Consider the following 25,298-nt stretch of genomic DNA (forward strand, 5'->3'; position numbering starts at 1 on the left):
AAGTTTTTAAAACAGACACATATCTTGATTCCTGTTGTTGTTGTTTTTTCTTGGTACTTACTGTACAAAATCTAATGCAGCCCACACACGCACCGATTCCAGCGTGCGTTGTGGGCTTAACTAGCACACACATCATCGCATCGTATGCCTTGTGCATACGATGTGCATGCGATGCGATGCTGTGCTAGAAAAAGCTAGTACAAAAAGTATGTGCAGCACATACTTTTTGTACTGTACGATGAGGTGCCGCGGGAGCGCGCACCCCATCGTACAGCATCGCACCGCCGGCATCGGCGCGTGTGTGGGCTGCATAAGTGCCGCCTTTGTGTGTGTGTGTGTGTATATGTATATATATATATATATATATATATATATATATATATATATATTGAGAAGACAAGAGTATCTTTTACTGATCTGACAAAATATAAACTTCATTCATACACACTAAACATTATGCACCTAGTCATAAACAACATACCCAAAATTTCACTGCATGTATAGATGGCATTGGGGGTCAATAACGACCAATGGTAGTGTGCATCATTAACAATATGGTGGATACTAGAGGATATGCACATTATCGAGCGCGCCCCGTGGCACTTTTTCAGCTTTTTAAAGATAATGGTCAACTGTCATCTGCTCTCATCCCTTCCCAGGTTTTTTGTTCCAACCAGCCAGATCTGACAATAAATCTGTAGGTGTATGGCTGGCGTTAGGCTTTAAGAAACTTTGTCATGGATGGTTAGATTTAACCCGCCTCTAATGCCTCCAATCTTCCCAAGAGCTGCTGAAACTGGTGCCATTTTTTGTTGGTTCTCCCAAGTCCTTCAATTATTTGGATGGATATCAGACTATGTAATCATATGTTCTCTATGAACTGTCCTGAAAGAGCCTTAATGGAGGTATTTATTTAAGCTTGGAGAGATATACAATTGTGAAAGATAAAGTGCAATCCAATCAGCATCATTATTTGTATTATAAATTGCAATTTGTGCCACGATTGCACTAAAATAGATGCATTTACCACAGTTTTTTTCATGTTTTACTAGTGATTCTAGAAGAATACAGATTAAAGTAAATGAAAAGTACTAAAACTAGAAAGAAATGCATATGATTTCATGCAGTTGGAAATAAAGGTGACATTTCCCAATGGTTTGCTGTAAAACACTAAGCAATACTATACAGTTTGTCTTTATACAATACTATCGTATGACAGATACATGTTTGAAAGTGTTGTTTTTCATTTTGTCTTTGCAGTGATAAGTACCTGACAGATGCATGCCACTAACCTAAATGCTATAGTAATAGGATTCCTCAGCCACAAGTCATTTTATTCGTTTTTATCACTTCCTGTTATTTGCAGCTGTGCGCCTGCAACCACATAATATATGTGTTTTATTTCAACCTGTGCATATGACTTTGTGCCCTGCAGCAACTTCACTGTGTCGTAGTTGGGAGCGAGAATGCCAAACGCTATTTTAAAGCTGTACAAGGATCAAAGGAACATAAAGGCGAATTATTTGGCATCCATAACCTGTTCAAACTTAGAACTCAGGGGACCTGTTTGACCAGGGATATATTAGAAGTAAGTCATTGAGCTTGAATTTTTATGGTCATTCGTGCACTATTGCTTACAGAGTGTTTTTAACCCTTTGAGTGGCAACATCTCTGTGAGAGATGTACAAAATATCTGCTAAAAATGCCGACATCGCTAACATTTGTTAAATTCAAAATATTAAAAATGTTGTGTAAAAAAAAATGTTGTGTAAAAAAAAAAAGATTATAAGATATTTCCTATGTTAGATAAACATTACAGGACATTATGATGGATAAAAATGTTTGCTTGGCAATTTTTATACCTATTTTAGCAAATTCACTTAGCACTCAAAGGGTTAAACAATTTGATCTAATATGAAAGGTCTAAGAATTACATTGTACGACAGGTTTGGGTATTTATTTCAGTTTAGGGGCACATAGCAATTTTTTGGGTGCTGCACACATTTATACCTGTCAACAAAAAATACAGTAACAAATTTCTAAAGAATCGGTTTGTTAAACATTTTAAAGGGCAAACACATTACCAATCAATTACCAGTCGGCTACTTCCATCAGTGTAAAGTTTGTATTTTCTCCTCATGTTTGCATACATTTCCTACAGGTACTCTGCTTTCCATAGGGGATACGGTCATTAGGTCTACAACAACTAGGTCGACAAGGGTCAAGGTCGACATGACATTAAGTTGACACAAGCGTTAGGTCGACAGTCAAAAGGTCGACATGGGTTTTTTACTGTTCTTTGAGCCGACGTGTGCCGACAGGCGGTATTTCATGCCCTACCATCCACTAGGGCGGGGTGGGAGAACAATATAGTGCCCGAAGCATTGAGAGTGAAGCGAGCATTGCGAGGGTATGCGGTGCACTTGAAACTGTGTCCATGTCGACTGTGTTGACATTCGGGTAAAAAAACAGTGAAAACCCCCATGTCGACCTAGCCCATGTCGACCTAATGCTTTTGTCGACCTAGACCCATGTCGACCTAGATCCACGTCGACCCTGACCCATGTAGACCTTAACCCATGTCGACCTTGCTGCATGTCAACCTATTGGTGTCGACCCAATGCTTGTTGACCTAGTTGTTGTAGACCCAATGATCCCAACCCTTCCATAGTGTTTGTGTTAAGGAATTTAGGGCCTGATTCCGAATTGATCGTTAATGTGAGAATGTGGACCCTGAGGAGTAAGTTGCCGCCCAAGAAAGAGTGACCACCGTTTGCAAAATTGCGAGAGAATTGCGGATATATTGCTTTGGCACTCACAAATCAAATGCCATTCATGGGCCAACAAAAGGATTTTACTGTCTGAGTAATTCTAAGGCTTCCACTAATCTGCGACTGAGACTGGCTGGAAGTGGTCATTACTGACATCAAAAATATTCTTCCTTAAAAATGCCTGTGTAGGCCTGCGTTTTTTCAAATACCCCAAAAAATGGCAGGTTACCACCCCCAAAAGCTGGCTGGTTAAACTGCGAGAGGATTATGATCCATATGCATTAGCTCCATCCTCTCACTCATTCACAATTTGATTGGTACGCACGTGCAGTTCGATAATCGCTCAAGTTACGAATTCTCTAGTTAGCCATCAACTCTGAATCAGGCCCTACTTGACACATAGGTACTTATGTAGTAGCCAGGAACCCACTAAGCAAATAGCTTAGCGGGCGATTCTGTGTAAGAAAATTGCATTGCATGCCATTTTTGCATGCGATGCGATCCGATTTTCCTATGTAATTTATTCACTACTCTTTTTAATTCACTCCCCGGGCGGTGCGATCGCATCGCATGTGATAGCATTGCACCGCAAAATCGCATGCAATTGCATGCTATTTTATAGGGTGCGATGCCATTGATTTTGCTATACATTTGTATGAGATGCAATGAGATTTAGGCACCCCCCCACTATCCACGGCGGAACACGTCAGCGTGTAGTTGATTTTATATAGTGTGGCGAGCGCAGTCAGGACGGTATTGGGTAGCTTATGGAAGAAGTTCTTGCAGTGGGAGACAACACAGTAACTAGCCTGCATATACTGTAGTTTTCTTTGGACAGATTTTAAGTCTTCTTCGCAGGGTAGAACACAGTGAATGCCCCTCACTGCCACAAATGACAACCCTGCAAAACTCTCCTGACTCCCACAGAATATCATATCTGCTTTACTGTATGCGCAAGTGGTCATCTGTCCTATACAGTATATACTTCAGAATATTACTATTGATATTATAAATTATATACCATTATATGTATGGTTTCATTCAAACACATTTTGTTGGTACACAAGGCGCATTTGTGAAAATAGTTTGACCTTTAACCTAATATTTATTTTTTATAATCATGCAATTGCTTCCTCAGGTGGGATATGGTGCCTTCATGTTTAAGCTTTTTCCATACCTGTTCAATAAGATTCGGACTTATGGTGCCCACACATGGATAGATATTGGATTCATTCCGATATCTATCCAGTTTCATTTGCAACCCAGAACACCCCTGATCATGGCCTCAGACTGAATGATTGAGTAAATGATCAAAGGGTTTACTCAATCCTCCAGTGTGGCCATGATCATGCCTACTTATGGAACAATATGGCCATGATCTTGCACGTCAGTCATTCATCTTTAAGGGATCAGCAGGCTTGATGAACAACATCGCAGGCATCCACATCCGGTCGTCATTAGGCACATGATAAGATTTTAAACGATTGGTCAGAAACGGCCATATTGTTTAAAAAAATCTTACCGTGTGTGGGCATCTTAAGGGCCTAATTCAGACTTGATCGCAAAGTGGATTTTTCTCTAATGGACAAAACCATATTGCACTACAGGAGGGGCAGATGTAATATGTGCAGAGAGAGTTAGATTTGGCCAATCAGGATAGCCCTGTGGACTGAATTTTGCCAACCTCTGTTGTAGAGGTACAGGACACAAATACACGTAATAGCAAGGCAAGAAGTATAATAAAAGCAGTGATTGACACGCCTCAATTATTACTTTTGATCTTCCTTCAGTTTAATTACATTTTAATATTTTATTTATATTTGCAATATTTTGACAAAGATGCCATAAGCCATCCCCATTGAAAGCTGAGTAATTTAAATTCTTTGCAAACATATTTTAAACATCTTTGTGACAGTGGGAGGCTTTACACTGGAATTTCAGAATGTATATATTCTCTGCTTTTATTGCCTAGTTATGCAGTTAGAGAGGTTAATAAAGTTATTTCTTATTTTTTTTTGTGCAATAAAATATATTTATAGTGTACTTTCATAAATGTGAACACCCAATTATTAAAATGCTAAATGGAACACTACACATGTTTTTAAGTTTATCTAAATTTTTTATTTTTCTGTTTTTTATGCCCAGCAATTTCATCTATCTCCGATCCGTTCACTGAGCTTTATTGTCAGTAAAACAACTGTTCTGTATCGTTGCGCATTGAAAAACTGTACTAAGCCCAACTCCATATACATTTTATTGAATGTTTAGAATACAGTGCACATTAAAAAACATTTTGGAAGTGGTTTTCCAGTCTAATGGGTACACTGCGTTATTCATTAAGGAGTTCCATTCCCTGTACCTGTACCTGTAGTTTACATTCAATGGCAGTTGTTTAAAATTGTATTAAAAAATTATAAATATAAGTAGCTATATGAGGCATGTCATGGCAAAGATCGTTCCATGCATTACCATTGAAAATACTTTTACACTTATAGATTTTTTTTTGTCAGTTAGAGAAGTGTCCATGCTTTTTGTTTGGTATTGTTTAGGAAATACAGCTGTATATACATTAAATAATTATAACACTTTTCTTCCATACGCTAATTTAGCGTGAAGGTCAAGTAGAAGCTGGAGTCAAAAGCGCATCTATGTATATAAGTCAGCAATCCGTATCAAGCGACACAACCATGGTAAGTTTTCTTCTCTATCTAATATAACATATATCTGCTGTGAAGAGCAGTTGGCCACTGCTATCCCCCAGTAGGCTACAAAAGAATACACTAAAAGAGGGTACACAGGGGCAAGCGATTTTGGCTTAGTACACTAAGCGATTTTGAATATGTGTGGTTTGGCCATAAGCCAAATACAAACAGCTTAGGCAAAATTGTCTTTCTGGTCTGTACTGTCTATTTCACTTGACTATAGCGATGCCACAGGGCCGCGCATCGCTATAGTCCGAAGTGTACACACAGTTGGATTTTGGTTAACCTTCTAGGCCAGGCCTGGCCAACCTGTGGCTCTCCAAATGTTGTGAAACTACACATCCCAGCATGCTTTGCCACAGTTTTAGCATTCCATAAGAGAAAAACTGTGGCAGTGCGCGCTGGGACATGTAGTTTTACAACATCTGGAGAGCCACAGGTTGGCCAGGCCTGTTCTAGGCGATTTTGACTGTCTAGTCAAAATCACCTGGCCAAATCACACCTCGTGTACACGGCTATAGACTCCTAGTGGTTTGGCCATTGATGGCTTCTGTAGCTATTAACCATTTTCTTTTAGATTTTAATTGTAGTCTGCACATACAGTCATACTAAATTATTTGTATCCTAGCTAATTAGATGTATACTTAGATTCAGGGGCAGGCTGGGCCGGGGGGCAGGGTGCCATGTGCCCCCCAGGCCGTTCTATCAGGAGTGCTGCGGGCCGCGGCCGCCTCCTCCACACTGTCGGCGGCCATGTTCCTGTAGGCTTTGAAAACTTGGCCGCAGCTACAGGAACATGGCCGCCGGCCTCCAGTGCTACGTGGAGGAGGTCCCGGCGGCCTGTTCCCTTTGATGCGCCGTGGGTGACAGACGCTGGGTGTGGGCGCATGACGATGACGCCGCCCGCCCACCCACCCATGCGTCTGGAGCAGCAGCAGCCAGTAGGCAGGCGGAGGAGGAGTGGACGGGGAGCCGGGGACAGTGGCTGCAGGAACTTGGAAGCAGCAAACACTGTAGAGAAACTGGGAGCCGCCGCAGCAGCAGGTGAGGATTAAACTCACATATATATAAAAAAAATGCTGCTGTTTCCTAAGGTGTCCTCTTTTTAATGTGTTAAGTGGGAGCAGCCTGTTGTGTCCTCCTGGTATAATGCAGAGGGAGCAGCCTGTGGTGTCAATAATGCCATGACACCACAGGCTGCTCCCCCTGTATAATAAAAATGCCATGACACCACAGGCTGCTCCCCCTGTATAATAATAATGCCATGACACCACAGGTTGCTCCCCCTGTATAATAAATTATTATACAGGGGGAGCAGCCTGTTGTGTCATGACATTATTATTATACTGGGGGAGCAGCCTGTGGTGTCATGGCATTACTTTTATTATACAGGGAGAGCAGCCTGTGGTGTCATGTCTTTATTATTATACAGGGGGAGCAGCCTGTGATGTCATGGCAATTGGCATGATTATTATACAGGGGGGCAGACTGTGGTGTACTGTTTTTAATGCAAGTGAGCAGCCTGTGATGTCCTGTTCTTTATGCAAGAGAACAGCCTGTGGTGTCCTATTTTTTACTCAAGGGAGCAGCCTGTGGTGTCCTGGTCTTTATCTATGCAGGAGAGCAGCCTGTGGTGTCCTGTTCTTTATTTATGCAGGGGAGCAGCCTGTGGTGTTCTGTTCTTTATTTATGCAGAGGAGAAGCCTGTGGTGTTCTGTTCTTTATTTATGGAGGAGAGCAGCCTGTGGTGTCCTGTTCTTTATTTATGCAGGAGAGCAGCCTGTGGTGTCCAGTTCTTTATTTATGCAAGGGAGCAGCCCGTGCTGTCCTGTTTATTTATGCAAGGCAACAACAGCCTGTGGTGTTTGGTTCTTTATTTATGCAGGAGAGCAGCCAGCGGTGTCCTCCTCCTCTTTTTTTTTTATGCAGGTGAGCAGTCCTGTGTCAGGGGCAAATTGCGATAATTGGAAGTCAGGCAAATTTTCAGTGTGCCGTGTCCCGCACCCCTCTGAGTGGACATTCTCCTACCAAGCCAGGCTGATACATACAAAACCTCGGCTGCCACAATCGGAGCTTCTGCACTTGCGCAAAATCTCCGTTAACCTGGAAGCATCCGCAGCCAGCTGTACGCATGGCGGGGGTGGAGTGGTGTGTGCAAAAGCCCTCCGCCGGCTACTGTGAGTTTGTGTTTGCCAGTGCCTGGCTTTTCCTGATCCTTGTGCGGGTAGCAGCCTGCGGTGTCCTGATATTATACAGGGCAGCAGTCTGTGGTGTCCTGTTTTTATACAGAGGGAGAAGCCTGTGGTGTCGTTATATTTTTAACGAAAAACCTCCATTTTAATGATGCGCTGTTACTTATGGGCCAGTGCTCTGGACTTGCCCCACAGGCTAAAAGTTGCCAGCCAGCTCCTGCTTAGATTTCAGTAGCGTATATACATTTCAACTTAGAAAACTCACTTCTTTACAAATATCACCAAATCAGACATTTTTTTTACACTCTACTAGTCTGTGCATTCCAGTGCACACTCCACTTTGGAATCTCTTTGTCTCATCTCAATATAATACACACTTGGCACTTCCTGAAGTGGAAACTTATGGGGCTGGGTAGGAGCATGAGATGAGGTGGTCCTTGAATACTAGAAAACCTTTTTAAAGCCTACAGTTTTTGAGAGTGCTTATAAATTATATTGTAAATGGTATTTAGTCTCTTCCTCCATATCTATCTTATGCTGCAAAGAATGTATGCAAGTTTGCTCATATACTTAAATAACCAATAACATTCTTTAGACTGAAAAAATAATTTGGAGGCTGATGGAGACTGACAAATTACAGTAATCCATGCCAGGATAAAAAATCCAAGCAGACTTTACAAGCATAGAGAAGGGCTGTACAATTTAAATAGTATGTATTCCTAAATATGGGAAAAGTGGGAGAAATGTGAATCTGGACAGTGTACATTCTAGCACCATACATCTTTCAAAACCCATTCAGTTCCTTTTCCCGGCCTGGGGTGTCGCTTTCTGCTGTGGTGCTTCTAGTACAGATCTGGTCTGCATCTCAGTGTTGAAATACGGACCACACTGTGCTAGAAGAACCACAGCAGAGAACGACACCCAAGGCAGGGAAGAGGGCCTACACAGGTTTTGAAAGATGCATGATGCTAATAATGAGCACTGCTGGGTCTCCAACCACACTTCCTTTGCTCTTTGTGCATCTGTAGTGCAGGCTGCCATGTAAAAGGACAATGTTTTTTACTCTTTTGGGCTAATTCCTTTGCTGGGGGTTGGCATGTAAAGACCTTTCTTTAGGGTAACTATATAATCACCCACAAGTTCTTACTGTCCCTGAAAGTTTCACATGTACAGTTTTTGAAGTAGCTATGTTTAATTGGAGAGCTTGTATTATTGGTTAAGAGGTTATTTAGTATGCCATAGCAGCTCTGTCCTGTTTTACCACCCGCCGATCATTACGATGTGTCTCCACCGCACACTAAATATACATTTTTATATGGCTCACTACAAATGAAAACAGATGATAATATTGCCATTGCTGTCTACAAATTAACTTTCTGCCAGTTTTGCAGATGTGAGGATATTTGTCTAGCTTTGATATATGTACAGACAAAGTTCTATCACCTCACCCTAGTGAGTCACTTGCATAGGATAAATAGGTCACAAGCCATATTGGTCTAGATGTACCAAGGAGAAAATGACTGCCGGTAAAGTCTGTGTAAACTGCTGTAACACCCTGGTGATACCTCTGGAATATTTACAGTGACAGTCAAACAGAATTGCAACAAAGTTATTGCTAAGGAACAGCTATAAATAAACTGGTCATTTAAGAAAACCAAATTCCCATTCACAGATGAGAATTTCAGTTACATTTTGTTAACCTGGCATGTACCCGGTTTAGTGATTACATTCGCTTTGTAACTTGCAGACATTCTAGCTGCTCTAAAATCAACATGGAACTAAAGGTGGGCTAGCTGGATAAAACAGACTGTCCTATTCAATTGTTTTTGGTTGTTTTTTAGTCATGTTTCGACAATGCAGTTTCACTTTTTTTTTAAGTTGAAACTGATATCTGTGAAAGATGAGTAAAAATAGTTGAAAACAGATGCAGTTTCATCAAAAACTGGTGGATCAGCGAGCAATTTGCCAATCCATGAATAGGTCTAATGTAACTTCGACCTAAAAACATCAAGAAGTGCTTTTCGACTGTCAAAAAATCTGGCATATAATTGAATACCCTCCATAGTGAGGTGTCATCATCTCGATTCAATAATTTATTTACCATTATGATCAAGATGTGCCCTAAGAGCTCCTGCATGTAGTATGCTGCCACCCTTTTTAACTAATACCGCTTTCAGGCCGCACTCTAGACCCGGGTTATTGGTGTGTCCTTGCAGCCCCAACACAAAGGGAGGTGCAGTCGAAAAGGGCCACCTCGGTTCGAGTAACACGTGAGTTCAACCCTGGAAATGACCAGGGTTGAACCCGACTCTGATCCGTGTCAAGTGCAGTGTGAACGGGTTTCTGGGTCGAGCAACCCGGGTCCCATTCACTGTATGGAGGAGGCAGCGCTGTCAGCTCCAAGTGCTGCCTCCTCCCAAGCCCCCGGTGACGCGCCGCCGATCAGCTCCCTCCCTTGTGATGTCACCAACCCAGCAATAAGCTGGGTCGGACACAGAGCTTTCAGACCGCAAATGCCATGTCGCTCTGGAAATGGGACCCATGTCCTATTCCCGGATGCGACCCAGCATTTGCTAACTAACCTATTCCGATTTCTTCCCTGGTGCACCTCCCTGCCCTTTTTTTTTCCTTCTACCCACACCCCAGACTCCTTTCTTATCATCCTATTCCATTCGCCCATTCTGGACAATATGTTTCGATTGGCAGACATTTGATCAATTAACATCATCGCCAGAGAAAGAGAAAGGCCCTGTGATAGGATAGCCTTTGGGGATGCAGTCACAATCCTGGCGGTCGGAATCTCTGCACTTTGTCCCTCTGTGGGTGTACACGACACCCATAGAGGGAGAATAAATTACTGTGCCGAGCGTAGTGAGGCACCGGGCCCGCAAGGGGGGGGGTGATACATGTCCCCCCCCCCCTTGTCGGTAATTGGACCGCTGGGATTCCGACAGCCGGGATTACATACCAATCCCAGCCTGTGTCACTGTTCCCCCTGCTGCAGATTACACAGCTGGTCTGGGAGAGTGTACAGTGTTGTCTGATTGCTTGATTCTAAACATTTTCTCTTATGGACCATTAAATAAAAAGATACTTGGGCAGTATTTATTTATTTTCTTTAACATTGATTTGGTAGTTGTTTTAGCTCACTAGCAACCAACAGCCCCACACTCCTTTATTTATGCCAGCACTGTAATTTTAAATAATAGTGACCTATTTTTTTGCACTGTGTGAGTTTTACTTTTTAACGTTATTGCTTTCACAAGTATGTATTATTGTAATACACAAAAGATCCCCTCCAAAACACGTAAAGGTGAGAAACAAAGGATCTTTGTAACTTGCTGCTGTTCTTTGATTGTAAAGTGTAGAATGGTTTTAAGTGATGTAATTCCTCAGGAGATTACACGCTGGGCTAAGCTCACATAAAGTTTACTTTGTTGATTTGGTTTGTACATTATTCTTGGGGGAATATATTTTATTTATGTCTCTTATTCTTAAAAATAATGGCACACTGTCCAACTACTGAAGAGCTGAATGACCTGCAGCATAATGCTGCTTGTATGGTTTTAACCTTTGCTACAAGTACCTCAGTTTTATGCAGTCACCAAAGTCTTTACTTTTTAAAGCAATATAAAATGTGCCTGTTAATTACTTATCAGTGTGATGTCTGACTCTAGCTCACTGAAGCTTTGGCCCACCTCTGCTGTATGTTTTTCTAACAAATAACTTGATTATGTAGTGTTTTGGCCCTAAAAGTTGTTTAGTTTGAAAAGTCATATAACTTGGAAGAGTGCATGCAAAATGAATTATTCCATGCTATAAATCACACTACTTGCCAGGGAATATGATTGGATGAAAAGCACTTTATTCTCAGACGTGAATATTTGCATGGCTGTTTGCATACAAGACAGCGTTACTTGTAGTAAATGTGATTGAAACTAAATATATTTGATTTATTTATTCAGGTCTTTAAATATTGTACACATCTAATTTGATAAATAATGCACCATGATCCAAAATATAAATGGGACGTAGTATTCAGTGTGTGGAAAATATTTCTCGACATTATGTTCATTTTGGTGTTGACTAGTTGTCATTGAAAGTTATTTTCATGAGCGCTAAATTATGTTTGTTACTGTTAGAAGTAGAAATGTAATTTTCTTATGCCCAGCGTGTATGGACAGCTTTGACCGCTGTCATCGCTGGGGGGAATGCCGCTCAGTGCATACACACTGAGCCACTTTCCTCCTGCCCGGTCCGAGGGGGGGGGGGAACAGACGGTTTTGCAAAGTCGTCCTCAAAGCCGCTTATCTGCTGGTAATACCAGCAAATGAGCGGCTTTCCTGGCGATGATGCGGGAGCACGCATCACCACTAACCGCTGGGACCGGGCCATACACACTGGATGGCTTTGAGCTGGAAGCTGCTCAAACTTGCTGTTTTGAGCAGCTTTCAGCTTAAAGTCACCCAGTGTGTATGTATGTACAGTTGGGTAAGGGAAACCCTGGCAGCGCTGTGGCTCATCCATCCATCCATACAATTTATGGTCTGTGATAATTAATATGAAAAGAAAGATAGAAAATACATGTAATATACTTTACAGGGCATTTTATGTTTCCTTTTCAATATCAATTTGTAAAGACACTACCTGTACAGTCACGTTTCCTCTTATTTAGATACTGTTATCTTTTTGCAGGACCCAGTTATTGATGATGAGACTGTGGATTTAAAATCAGATGAGCAGTTCCAGAAGCAAGCTTTTGATTTTAGCAGTGATAGTGATAATGACATAACTGGCGGTTCAAAAAGAAAGAGTAACAAGCCATCTGCCAGTGGTGACTGTGGTAAGCAGCTCACATTACAACAGTGTGGATTTTCAAGATTGCTGGAGAGAGGAGCAAAAGACCAGGACAGCAACATTCAACATTCTTGTAGTTCCACTAAGGATTCACCTTTAAAAACAAGCAAAACATTGGCCCACCGCAACTTCAGACCAGCCGATATAATAACTGTACAAGACCATGCAAGTAATAATTGCAGCTCCAACACATCGTCTGACTCTGATGAAGGTACAACCTCAATGTCCAGAATTAAAAAACAGTTCACTAAAGAAGGCCCTGCTGACCTGGAATCTGGTAGTGACTCGGATGAAGACATAATCTTGCCCACCCAAGCCCATACAAGTAGAAGCAGAAAAGTTGCGGTGGCCAACAGATTCATTGCGGAATCTGATGAATCTGGTGGTGAGAAAAATATGCAGAAAATAAAATACTATAGTAGTGACTGCATTAGTGATGAATCTGATGATATTACAATACCAAAAAAGTCACATAAAACCAGTTTCACCAAGTTGAAAAAGGAGCATAAAAACCACCCCTACCGTGGCAAACGTGGTACAGAGAGCAATTCACAGACTATAGATGCATTCTCGTCATCTGATGATGACCGTGTTCACAACAAGAAATTGTGTTTTGAAAATAAACAACCGACAGTGAACACCTCAAAGTTAAGAAATAACATTTGTTCAAAAGTTCAGAACTCTATAAAGCGGAGTAACCCGGGTTCTATACGGAAATCTGCTAGAATGGCTGAGGATGAGCGTGTCACTGATAATATTGTCCCTCAGACACAGAATGTGGCTTCTCTTGACAGAATTTTAGGTAATTACTTTATTCTCTTGTAAGCTGCCTGTAACCTGATAACTGTATTCAATTATAATATTTTTTTGATTATTTTGTTTTTTTATATATATATATATATATATATATATATATATATATATATATATATATATATATATATATATATATGTAACTCTGTAGTTTCTCAGCCACATTTCTAAATTCTTACTTAACTTGACTTATGTTGTTTTCACTTTCTTTCCATTTTACATTCTGATGGAGGTTTATTATATTGGATTCCGTGATGTGCATGAATTTAATTTTAATGCACATTTTCGATGGTTTTCCGATCTTGCCATGCACAAAAGTCGTATTACACATGTGCGGATCTAATCGTGCGACATCACTCAGACACCGTAGCCTGAATGACAGGCTGCAGACATTTCAGGGTTGAGACGGGCTGGCACTGTTGCCCAAAACTGCAACATGTTGCCTCCGTTTCGTGGGAGTGCCAAGGCTAGTATCTGCAACTTTCACAGCTGATTTACTGCAGTGTAATTTTATAATGCTTAACACTTTCTAGGATCCTATTTTTTGATTATGTGGCCAGATACAAACAAATTTGTTTACAGTTTACATGAAGTGTTCTTTTATTATGAATATCTCTTTTTGACAATGTTTAATTCTTTATTGAATTTAGAACCCTTTAGTTATTTTACCTTTAGCTTTCTATATTAAATGGCAATTTAAAGCCCAAATTATCTTGAAGGTAAAATACATTGTTCAATATTAATCTGCTGATCTACTGCAGGTCTCTTAGAACAGGGATTCTGCAGCGATTGAGTTGCTGTGATATCACTAGATTTGGATTTGATTATAAAGGCACCCTTCCACCCAGGGCAGTTCTGCACAAGAAGTCTGCCAAGCTGTCAGTCACTGCCTACATAATTAGTTATGAGTACTTCTCTGGTTTTCTGTTTTACATATCAGAATAGTTTGGGGAAAAATATATATGGGTCAATTCTATTGTACACGAAGGGTGCGATGTGCTGTTGCTGCGGCATTTTAACAGCGGCAACAGCACCTGAATTTGAAGCCTTCGTGGGCTGAAATCAGTCTTTCTTTCCACAAGAGTGTTTGGAGCCCTATCGGGCAGCGAGCACTTTGTGCAAATCTCATGCTCCGTAAAGTTCAACCACTGCCGCAATGACTCTCACCTGCAAGTTCATTGCAAGGTATTGGATTAACCACGTAGCATGGATACTACCATCTTAGAACAATGATTATGTAAGTATTATTAAGGTGAGTGAGTCAAAATGTATAATATCGGTTAGAATATAAGTATGTTGCGTTTTGAAGAAAAAAAAAAACCCTGATGAAACAGACCGTACTTACATAATCCAATTTAGAAGCATTTGTCCAAACAATATCACTAGATTGTGAAAATGCAGAAAGTACATTAAAAAATTCCATTTTCTGCAGCCAGCTCTGTATAAGTTTTAACGGTAATTGCTTAACCTTCAGCATTACTACAAATATATCCTTTGATTGTTCTTTCAATTTTAGGTGGTGTTTCTGAAGTTGCTTATGTTCATTCAAATCAAAATGTGGTTGGATCAAGCAAAGCTGAGAATCACATGAGCCGATGGGCAGTACGAGATGTCTTTGAACTGAAGCAATTCTCCCAGCTTCCTGCAAATATAACCACCCGCAAAATTGAGGTAATGGTAGGAAAGAGCTCCAATGAATGTACTAGGGATTTTTAGTATGTTTGTGTACTCAGATTTATTTTTAAATGCCGATATAGGGGTTATTCAATTAGTTCCCTTTTTTTTTTTTTTTTTTTTTTAAATTTGAATTTATTTTCTTTTTGCAACAATAACATAAATACATATACATTTCATTGGTAAACCAATATGCTTTACCTTTACATGACATACATTACAGTTACAGTACAATACATACAGTTTGGACAAGACCCTCTTTTAGGACAACCCGGCACCTGCTGAACGATCTATACCATGTGGGTTTGGTAACGGGAAAATTGTAGGTTTACTACTTCGTTTACTAAATATCAATTCTTATAGTCTATTACTCGCTATAGTTTAATATTATAGTGCGGACTCAGCTTCCCTAGATCCTCGGACTATCTTTATTTGTAGCATGTGGTTAACATCACCATATTTTCCATCAACCTTTACGACATTATTATCCCTAAACAATATATCAATGTTTTGTGTAATTAATGTTTTTTTTTTGTTGTTTTTTTTTAATTTTATTTCAATAACCGTGTTAAAAACGTGTTTATGATTGTTTCTATTAACATCGTGCTTATTTTACGGTATTTGTGACTCTTACATCCTTTATAATTATCCTTACGTTTCTATGTTTTTATTTATTTAAAAAATATTTATTTATTTTTTTTAATCAGTGCTAACCTAAGACCGGGCTAACTACCGTATGCCCAGAACTAATCCATCTGTGCCAAATTTTTGTGTATGTGTTCGTGCTATTTCTACCTATATATACATATTTTTCTTGTCCCATTGTGAGGTTGACTAAGTTAATCCAAGCTACATGTTCTGGTCCATCTTTTGCCATCCATACTCTTGCTATGAGTAGTTTTGCCAGGGCACATAGGTTAATTATATAAGCTTTATCATATCTATTCAGATTCCCATCCATACAGATTCCAAGTATACAGCTTTTAGGCCCTAACGCTGATTCAGGTATCCCTGTGTTGTTGATTGATTTGATTACTTTAGACCAAAAAATTCTCAGAACTGGACAATCCCATAGTAAGTGCCAAAGCGTGCCTATACCATTGTTACATTTAGGACAAAGAGATGAAGTGCTGCCCTTAATCTTAGCCAATCTATTTGTAGTCAAATAGCTCCTATTTACAATATATAGTTGTACTTGCTGGATTTTTATTGAGTTAGTGGCTACTGAGACCATCTTCAGGGCCATATTCCATTCTATTTCTGTTATATTACCAACATCTTCTACCCATTTTACTCTGAGTTCCCCCATTTTATCATCATAAATGGCTTCCACTAACTGATTGTACAGCCTTGATACTACTTTCTTTTTACCCCCTACCAGTAGGGTTTTTTTTATAGGGGAAACTGAAAATATAGGTGTATCGTTCCTAAACTGGGTCTCTAATGCACTTCTTATTTGTAAAAATCTAAAAAAAAATGACCGTGGGAGTGAAAATTCCTCCGCCAGCTGTGCAAATGATTTCAGCCCCTCAGTATTAAACAATTGACTCATTGCACTAATCCCATATGTACCCCATATTGCATCAGGTCGTAGTTCGCTAAGTACTTTAAATCGTCTATAGTCTGATAGAGGATGGTCTATTTCTATATCATTGTATTTGGTTATTTTACCAACTTCACGCCAGACTTTAATCGCCTGTACTACTAATGGTGCATCAAATTTTGATACAGCCCCCTTTAGCAAAAGTTGTACTGGACTGTTGTTTCCTTTGCCTTGAGCAATCAATATTTTAACTAGGTTAGTCCCTATGTCCTCTACCACCCACTCCCGTATATGTGCCAACTGGCCAGCCAGATAATACAATCTGAAATTGGGGAGTGCTAATCCGCCTTGCCCCTTTTTCCTCATTAGGGTCTCTAGTTTAATTTTAACTCTTTTGTTATCCCATAAAAAGGATGATATTAAGCTATTCAGCCTTTTAAAGATGGCCGTTGGCAAATACACCGGAGACTGCTGCAAAATGTACAGGACTTTCGGCAAAATGATCATTTTTATTAAATTTACCCGCCCAGACATTGAGATTGGGAGCTTACTCCAAGTTTTAAACTTGCTACCCACATACTCCCACAGTGGCTGTATATTTACTTTAATGAATTCAAAAGGGTCTCTGGTGATCCATATCCCGAGGTATTTAAAGGCCTCTGTCCATTTAATTGGCAATATTCCCTGTGCCCCGATAATAGGCTGTTTTTTTATTGCCAATATACAGGATTTGTGAACATTAATTTCAAAGCCCGAGTGTCCTCCATGCGTCGTAATTAACTGAAGGACCCTAGAAGCTGCGTCCCTGTAATTCTGCAAAAATATTAATACATCATCGGCATATAAAGCCACTGTATCGGTCACCGGTCCTGCCCCAAATCCTTTTACATCAGGATGCCTTCTCATGACGCAGGCCAAAGGCTCCACCGCCAATGCGAACAGGCTCGGTGACAGTGGACATCCCTGCCTCGTCCCCCTTGAGAGGGAGAAGGCAGAAGACGTCCACCCATTCACCGACACCCTGGCCCTTGGATCAGAATAGAGAAGCTGAACCCATCTCACAAAGTTCGGCCCGAATCCAAACGCCCTCATCACCTCCCACAGGTATGGCCATTCAACTGCATCAAATGCCTTAATGGCATCTAATGACATTATTGCTGTATCCTCTTTATTATTATCAATGACTTGTAGGTGACTAAATACTTTTCTGATGTTGATGGATGTAGATTTCTCGGGCATGAAGCCGGTTTGATCCGGGTGAATAATCCTATCAATATTTCCGCCCAGCCTCCTTGCCAATAGTTTTGCCAGAATTTTAGCTTCTGAGGGCAGTAGAGAAATAGGTCTATATGCCTCTAAGTCCTCCTGATCCTTCCCCTGCTTTGGTAGTAGGATTATTCTCGCCTCCATTATTGTTTGCGGACAATCTCCTGTCTCAAAGCAAGATTTATACAGCTCGAGCAATAATGGGGCGAGAAATTCCGCATATTTTTTATATACATCCATCGGGATGCCATCCAGTCCCGGGGCTTTCCCGCTGGTAATTCTTTGATCGCCGCCATTATCTCCTCCAGTGTTATGGGGCCTTCCATGGACTGCTTTTCCCCCTCCTCAAGGGATGGTAGCCCTATATTACTAATGTACTCCCGGGTTTGGTACTGATCAAATTGCACCCTAGTCCTGTACAGCCCGCAGAAATACTCCCTAAATGCACCGCCTATTTCTGGTGTTTTAAATTGCAATGCCCCTGATAAATCCTTTATTTTATGAATCGTGTTTAATGGTTTATCTACGTTAGCAAGATAGGCTAAATATCTCCCGGCCCTGTCTGTATTATTATATAGCTTCTGTGCGTTTACTTTCATGTTTTTAACATTTGCTGTGTTTAAGTAATCCAACCACCGCTCTCTAGAGGCCTCCCACACTTTTTTCGCCTCAACTGTACCTTCTGTCAAAAATTTTGCTTCATTTATGTTACAATTTTTCTCCAATTCCATTAGTTTTTGACGGTTTGTTCTTTTCACAATACCTATTTTTTTTTTAAGTGTCCCTCTTAAAAAGGCTTTGAAAGCATCCCAAGTTATATTTTCTGTTGCGGTCCCCTTATTGATTGCCCAGAATTCACCCCATTGATCTAGCAGTCCTGTTGTCACTTCCGGATTGTTTAACCATGCGGCATCACACTTCCAAAATTGGCAACCCCTGTCAGTCAACTCTCTCAGTTCTATCACTAGTGGGGAGTGGTCGGAGATCCCCCGAGTTTTGTAACTAACTTCACTGACTGAAGGCAACAGCACCCTGGAAACAAAAACCATATCAATTCTTGAGAAGGCAGTGTGTGATGCAGAAAAACAAGAGTATTGTATTACGTTTGGGTTATTTTCTCTCCATGGGTCCACCCACCCCATATCTATCACAAAACTGCCAAAGTTCTTAGAGCTACTGTCCCTTTTGATACCCGTTGCATTTTTGTTCCATCTATCTATTTTTGCATCTAGCACGTTGTTAAAGTCGCCGAGACAAATTACTGGGACCTCTGGGGTTAATGCAACAAAATCTGCTATCTTCACCATGACATCAAAGGAAAAGGGGGGCGGGATATACACAGCGAGTAAAAGAATATGTAAGTTGTTAATCACACAATCCAAACAAATAAATCTCCCTCCAGGGTCAATTTTAACTCTTGTATATGAAAACGCAATGGACTTTCTAATAAGAATTGATATACCACGTGCTGACGATGTGAAGGGGGCATGAAAAACATGACCTACCCAAGCCTTTTTTAGGGCCATAAGTTTCCCACCTATCAAATGGGTCTCAGTTAAACAAACAATATCTACGGCGCAGCCCCTGATGTACCGCAGAACTAACGACCACTTTATCTTGTTGTTCATCCCCCTAGTATTCCATGTTAATAACCGTACCATTAGTCAGCTTTAAGATAATCCCCTTTTCTCCGTCCCCCTTCCACCGCCAGCATTTTTGCATACATTTTCTTGGTGCCTTGATGTCTTTGTCCAACATATAACACACACCCCCTTACATATACCCCCCTCCCACCACCCTGTATACCTCCCCCCCCTTGGTATACTTATCCTCTCCACCCTCCTCCCTTGCAGGTTAGGTTACCCTATCCTGCTCCCAATTTGTATGAGGCAAAAAATCCCCTGTAGCCACTTATTCCTGAGACCGTAATAGTTCCCCTCCCCTGGCTTATTTATTATTTTTACTTTTCAATAAGTATATATTTTTTATTTTTTTAGTTATTTTTTTTTATTTTTTTTTTTTTAAAGAAAAATGCATGTTCCTTATTATCTCTACAGTATTATTCATTACCCGACTATGTAAAAACATTTTTTCCGACTTTTCTACTTACAGTTATGCAAAATCCAGCACAGCCTCATTTTAGCACACCTCCCCACCCCACCCCCCAGCAACAGGCATCCCTATCCAGCTTATATTATGCTTTTACGATATTACTTAATATTTCAACTGGACTATTCAAAAACGACATATTTAGTTAATATCAACGGTTCTAACATTTAACATCGTTAGCCTCTTATACTCAAGCAACACAACCCTTTACCCCCAACAACCGGTGGGTCACAGACATCCCAACTTAAGCAGCTATTTGATGCCCAGCTGGAAATCTGCTGTCCAGCCATTCTCCAGCCTCCTTTGGTGAGTGAAAAAATTTTGTTCCATCGTCAATGATGACTCTCAATTTGGCCGGGAACTGCATGGAATATTTTATGTCCAGGGACCTTAGGCGTTTTTTAACATCAGCATATTTTGCCCTGCTCTTCTGCACCTCGATAGAAAAGTCTGGGAATACTGCCAGTTTTACACCTTTGTAGTCCATGGGACCTTTCACCTGTGAAAGGCGCAGGATTGTGTCCCGATCTTGATAATTAAGCATTTTAAATATAAGAGTACGGGGTGGAGCCCCTGGTGGCAAGGGTTTAGTTGGTACTCTGTGCGCTCTTTCGACCGCAAATTGGCCTGAGAAGGAAGAGGCATTATAATTCTCCCTCAATAATTGTTCCACAAATTTTGGCACCTCGTTGCCCTCCTCTCTTTCAGGGAGGCCCACCAACCTCACATTGTTCCGACGTAGCCTTCCTTCCACGTCGGACAATTTCAGGTTTATATCACGAATTTGCCCGGCCATTATGTCCATTGATTTTAACATTTTAGTGTTAGAGTCCTCCAGACTAGAGACACGATTTTCCGCCTCTTTAATTCTCTCTTTCACAGATTTGACGTCCTGCTTTATCTGTGCTGTATCCACCTGTACATCATTAATTTTCTCAAGCAGTCTAGTCTCACTGCTACTGATTGCATCGAGTATCTGTTGTAATGTTATATCTGAGGTAATAGCAGGGGTTATAGTGGGGTTTGATCCTTTAGCAGGGGTGGTTTGTGGAGTGGTAATGTTTGACTGTGATGAAATCCCTGCTTGGGACCTTGCATATTTTTCAAGGCGTGCTGCCGCAGCTGTGTTGCCTGTCTTCCCCATTATGCTCAGTGCTTAATACAGTCTCCCAACTTTTGTTAAAGAAAGTCAATTCCTTCCTACAAGGGAAGTATCACGTGGGCACCGGACAAACAACCCAAGTATAATGGGCCCTTGATGCGATAGAGTTCACCTGATTTATTTCTTACAGAGCTACCCAGTCCATCAACATCAGTTATTAGGCACTTTTTTATAAGCCGGACTCACTCACCCCTTTCTGCAACCGTGGATTTTCACCGTTTCACTGTGTCCAATTGCCGTCGTTACCATCCAGACGCTCACACCTTCCTGTGGCACAGCAACAGTCTTGTACGGTTTGGAAGAGAATTCTCCCCGTGGGAGCCCGAGCAGGTATTCACACTTCAGTTTCTGCTGGTTGCCGTGGGCTGTGTATACCGGCGTTCCCAGTGTCTGTGCCTTTATCCCGGCGCTTTCAGGCCATTGTTGGTGCTTCATTCAGCACTGTATGTTCAGACTGCCGATTTCTGTCTGACTTGAGCTGCCAGCACTTCTCCTCTGCACCTGCCACTCACAGGGAGAAGGCTGGGTACAAGTCAGCGTCTCTGGGTGCCCTGAGCGCCACCACACTCCCTGTCCACCTGCTGGGAGGTGTCACTGTTGCTGGGTACTGTTAATGAGCTGGGGAGACTGCTCATAAGCCAGATTCCAACTGTGCCTGCGTCTCTGTCTCACGTTTACTTTTATTGTCTTCCAGCGCAGCTTGCAGCTGTATACGCTGGATGATAAAGCGGCCGATTAGTTCTGCTGGTGAGCGAAGGGGGAGACGAGCGCGCTGTGTGCCTGCTTTCTCCTGTAGCCAGGTCTCCGTTCCAGCGCCTCCACACCGCGTCACTTCCCCACTCACTCCCGGAAGTGTGCACGGGAGAAGCGCTCCCCGCCGCGAAGCACACAGTATTCTGTTCCGGCTGCTGGGCTCCGCTTCCAGGACCAAGGCAGCTCAGTTGTATATTATGTCGGTCTCAACTGTGCCTCCGTCCAGCGTTCCCCAGCGGCATCACTCCCTCGCTCTCTGCCGGAGACATAAACGGGTAAGCAGGCTTACTCTGCACGCATTTTTCTTATGGATGTGTAGCCAGGGGAGCTGCGACCATACTCCTCACTCCTGCTCGTCCGTGGCCACGCCTCCAATTAGTTCCCATTTTTACAGATAAACGATAAAACTGAACTAATTTAATGCCTGCCTATTTAATTGCAGACTTTTTCAATGCTATTGAAGGCATTTTTCATCCATGGCTTTTCATTTGTTTTGGGTGAAAAGGCATGGGCAAAAAATGCCTTAAAAGGTTGTCAAAATGGCAGCAATTCGCCCAGAAAGTGGCTTATTTACCAATGCAGGTGTTTTTTTTGCCACTGGCAATTTTTTTTGCCACCGTAATTGAATAAGGTGAATCCCCATTCACCCTAAAATATTAAGAAAAGTGATTATTCTTTTCACCTAGGTGAAAAATCGGCTCTAATTGAATGCCCCTAATTATTCTTACCAACATTTTTATTTATTTTGTGGAAATAAAAGTACATAAAGTGTAATGATCCATAGTATTCACCGTAGAGAAAGCATAAAATCATGTTACTTTTAAGGGGGGTTTCAGTAGCCATTTCTGTTACATTCTTCTGCCCACAATTGAAGTATTTAAACATAATTTATTTCAACTGATTTTTCAAACAGTCCTTGATAGTAATGGACCTAAAAAATTATAAATGTGAACTGTTTTTGAAACCATCTATTTGAGGATTATTTTGTCATGGGTTAAAAAAGGACCTTAGGACTCAAAATTGACATGTGTGTGTAAAGTTTCTGGCTGTAGAAATAAAAGGTAAAATTAACCATGGCAAAGGTTTTTAGAATCAAGGGTTCAGTATGTTCTGTCACTTGTGCAAAAAAAGAGAAGAGCGTATGCGGAAGTGGCACTGAAGTATGCTAGAACTCCATAGCATTTTTCTGGACTGTGAAATTGAGTCTGTTCTGTTTATTTGCGTTTCCAAAGTCGAATCCTGTAAATACGGTAGAGTAGTAAATCTGCCCTATTTACAAGTTGTATTTCCCCTAAAATATGGCTGATGCCGGTCGTATGGAGTCGTGTCCTGCATTGGCCATATTCATATTTTGTGTGTGTGTGTGTGTGTGTGTGTGTGTGGAAGTGAGCAATTGGTCTTAAAGATAGAGAATAATTAAATGAGCATTTACTAACATTACTAGTAATAGATGAAGATATTAGGGTATGACAGGTCAGGTCATATTCTCTGTGTGCATGGGATATTTGAATATGTAGTTTTATTGACACAACCAGAAACAATGAAATGTTGAGTATCCACGGAACATTTTTATGAAGTACAAGCAGACTGTGACAGGGGATAGAAATGAGGGTACTTCCTCATCTTTGCGGCCACAGCTTATGCTACGGAACTTACATAACATAACCCGCACCACCCTGGGTCCACGCCATCCTCCTGTATCCACGTCACCATATTTTACCTTTATTAAAGTTGTGGCGAGCGAACCCTAATACGCAGGGCCGATTCTATTCTCAAAGCGGCTAACGTAACTTGCGTAATCTGTGGCCGCAAAGATGAGAAAGTACCGAAATGAGAGATCCTGGTAACAATAATTATTTACACAAATTTTATAAGAAATAGTAATAAAAAATATTTGTTGTTTCATAGTTTGTAATAAAGTATTGATTTTTAACATTTGAATCTGCTACTTTATAATGAAGAGTAAGAAGTTCTTCATCTGTTGTTTTATTATTATTATTATTATTATTATTATTATTATTATTATTATTATATAATTCATTCTAGCACACTGCACCTTTCAAAACCCATGCAGTTCCTCTTTCCTGCCTAGGTGGCGCTCTCTGCTCTGGTGCTTTTACCGCAGCATGGTCTGTAACTAACTGCTAAGATACAGAGTACAGTGTGTGTTAGATACATCATAACAGAGGGCCTTATTTTGGTTCATTCTTTCTGACAAAATCCTTCTTAGATGGGCAAAACCATGTGCACTGCAGGTGGGGCAGGTGTTACTTGTGCAGAGAGAATTAGATTTGGGTGGGGTTTTACTTCAAAGTGAGATCTATATTGCAGTGTAAAAATAAAGCAGTCAGTATTTTCCCTGCACAGAAACAAAATTACTCACCCAAATCTAATTCTCTCTGCACATGTTACATTTGCCCCCCCTGCAGTGCACATGGTTTTGTCCATCTAAGAAGGATTTTGTCAGAAAGAATGAACCAAAATAAGGCCCAGAGAGAGAGAGAAACATCCCAGGTGTCTAAATGTTTTTTGAAAGATAAAGGGTGCTAGAATGAACACTTATTCTTTTATATACTGTAGCATGGACAGGATGAAATTTGTGGGTTGCAGCATTGGAATACAACACAAGATTAAAATTGTAGTGTGTGTAATCGTTGTTTATTTTATCTGTTTTTAACATTTTGTTGAAGTGTCTTGGCAAGATTTGAATAGTACTGACAAATTAATAGGTTGGTGTGAATGTCCTTCACACAAAACTATTCAGGGAAATGTGTGTTTTTTCCTAAAACTGTCCAAGATTCCAGGCAATTTTTTTTATTAATATGTCAATGAGTTTTTTTTTTTTTTTAACATGCTTGTCTTGATTTTCTGTGCTCCGAAGATTTTTCTGATGCATTTTCATACATTTTTGTTGGAAGATCCAGCCACTAAATCAGTAGTTTCCAAACTGTGGGGGTTATTCTAGTTCACTCGCAAAGGCAAAAATCACTCTCTAATGGACAAAACCATGTGCACTGCAGGTGGGGCTGATGTAACATGTGCAAAGACAGTTAGATGTGGGTGTTTTATTGTTTCTGTACAGGGTAAATATTGGCTGCTTTATTTTTACACTGCAATATAGATATCAGTTTGAAGTACAAACTCCGCCCAAATCTAATTCTCTCTGCACAAGTTACATTTGCCCCACCTGCAGTGCTCATGGCTTTGTCCATTTGAAAGTGATTGTGCCTTTGCGAGTGAACCAGAATAACCCCCTGTGTGCCTAGGCAACCTGGGGTTCTGCAGGGCTCTTGCAGAGTTGCCTCAGGTTGGTGATCCAGGACAGAAACAGAACCCTGTTCACCACATAACTGAACCTAAGCACAATTTTCTTCAAACACTTTCTCAAAATTTCTTCGTAAGATATTTGGGCTAGGGGTACTGTGAAAAAAATGCTGATACTCTAGGGCGCCGGTA

General features: G+C 40.9%; 1 protein-coding gene across 3 annotated transcripts in view; it reads left to right on the forward strand.

The window, feature by feature from the left end:
* ERCC6L2 (ERCC excision repair 6 like 2) overlaps window positions 1-25,298 on the forward strand; it is a 151,312-nt gene that overhangs the window by 83,979 nt on the left and 42,035 nt on the right. For all 3 annotated transcript variants that reach the window (XM_083186960.1, XM_083186968.1, XM_083186976.1), the window contains 4 exons: window positions 1,436-1,588; window positions 5,381-5,461; window positions 12,361-13,324; window positions 14,852-15,006. In XM_083186960.1, coding sequence (XP_083043086.1) covers window positions 1,436-1,588; window positions 5,381-5,461; window positions 12,361-13,324; window positions 14,852-15,006 — 1,353 coding nt within the window. The remainder of the gene's footprint in view (window positions 1-1,435; window positions 1,589-5,380; window positions 5,462-12,360; window positions 13,325-14,851; window positions 15,007-25,298) is intronic.

Source organism: Crinia signifera, chromosome 1 (assembly GCF_055691185.1).
Source record: "Crinia signifera chromosome 1, ASM5569118v1, whole genome shotgun sequence".
In the NCBI taxonomy this organism is placed as follows: Eukaryota; Metazoa; Chordata; class Amphibia; order Anura; family Myobatrachidae; genus Crinia; species Crinia signifera.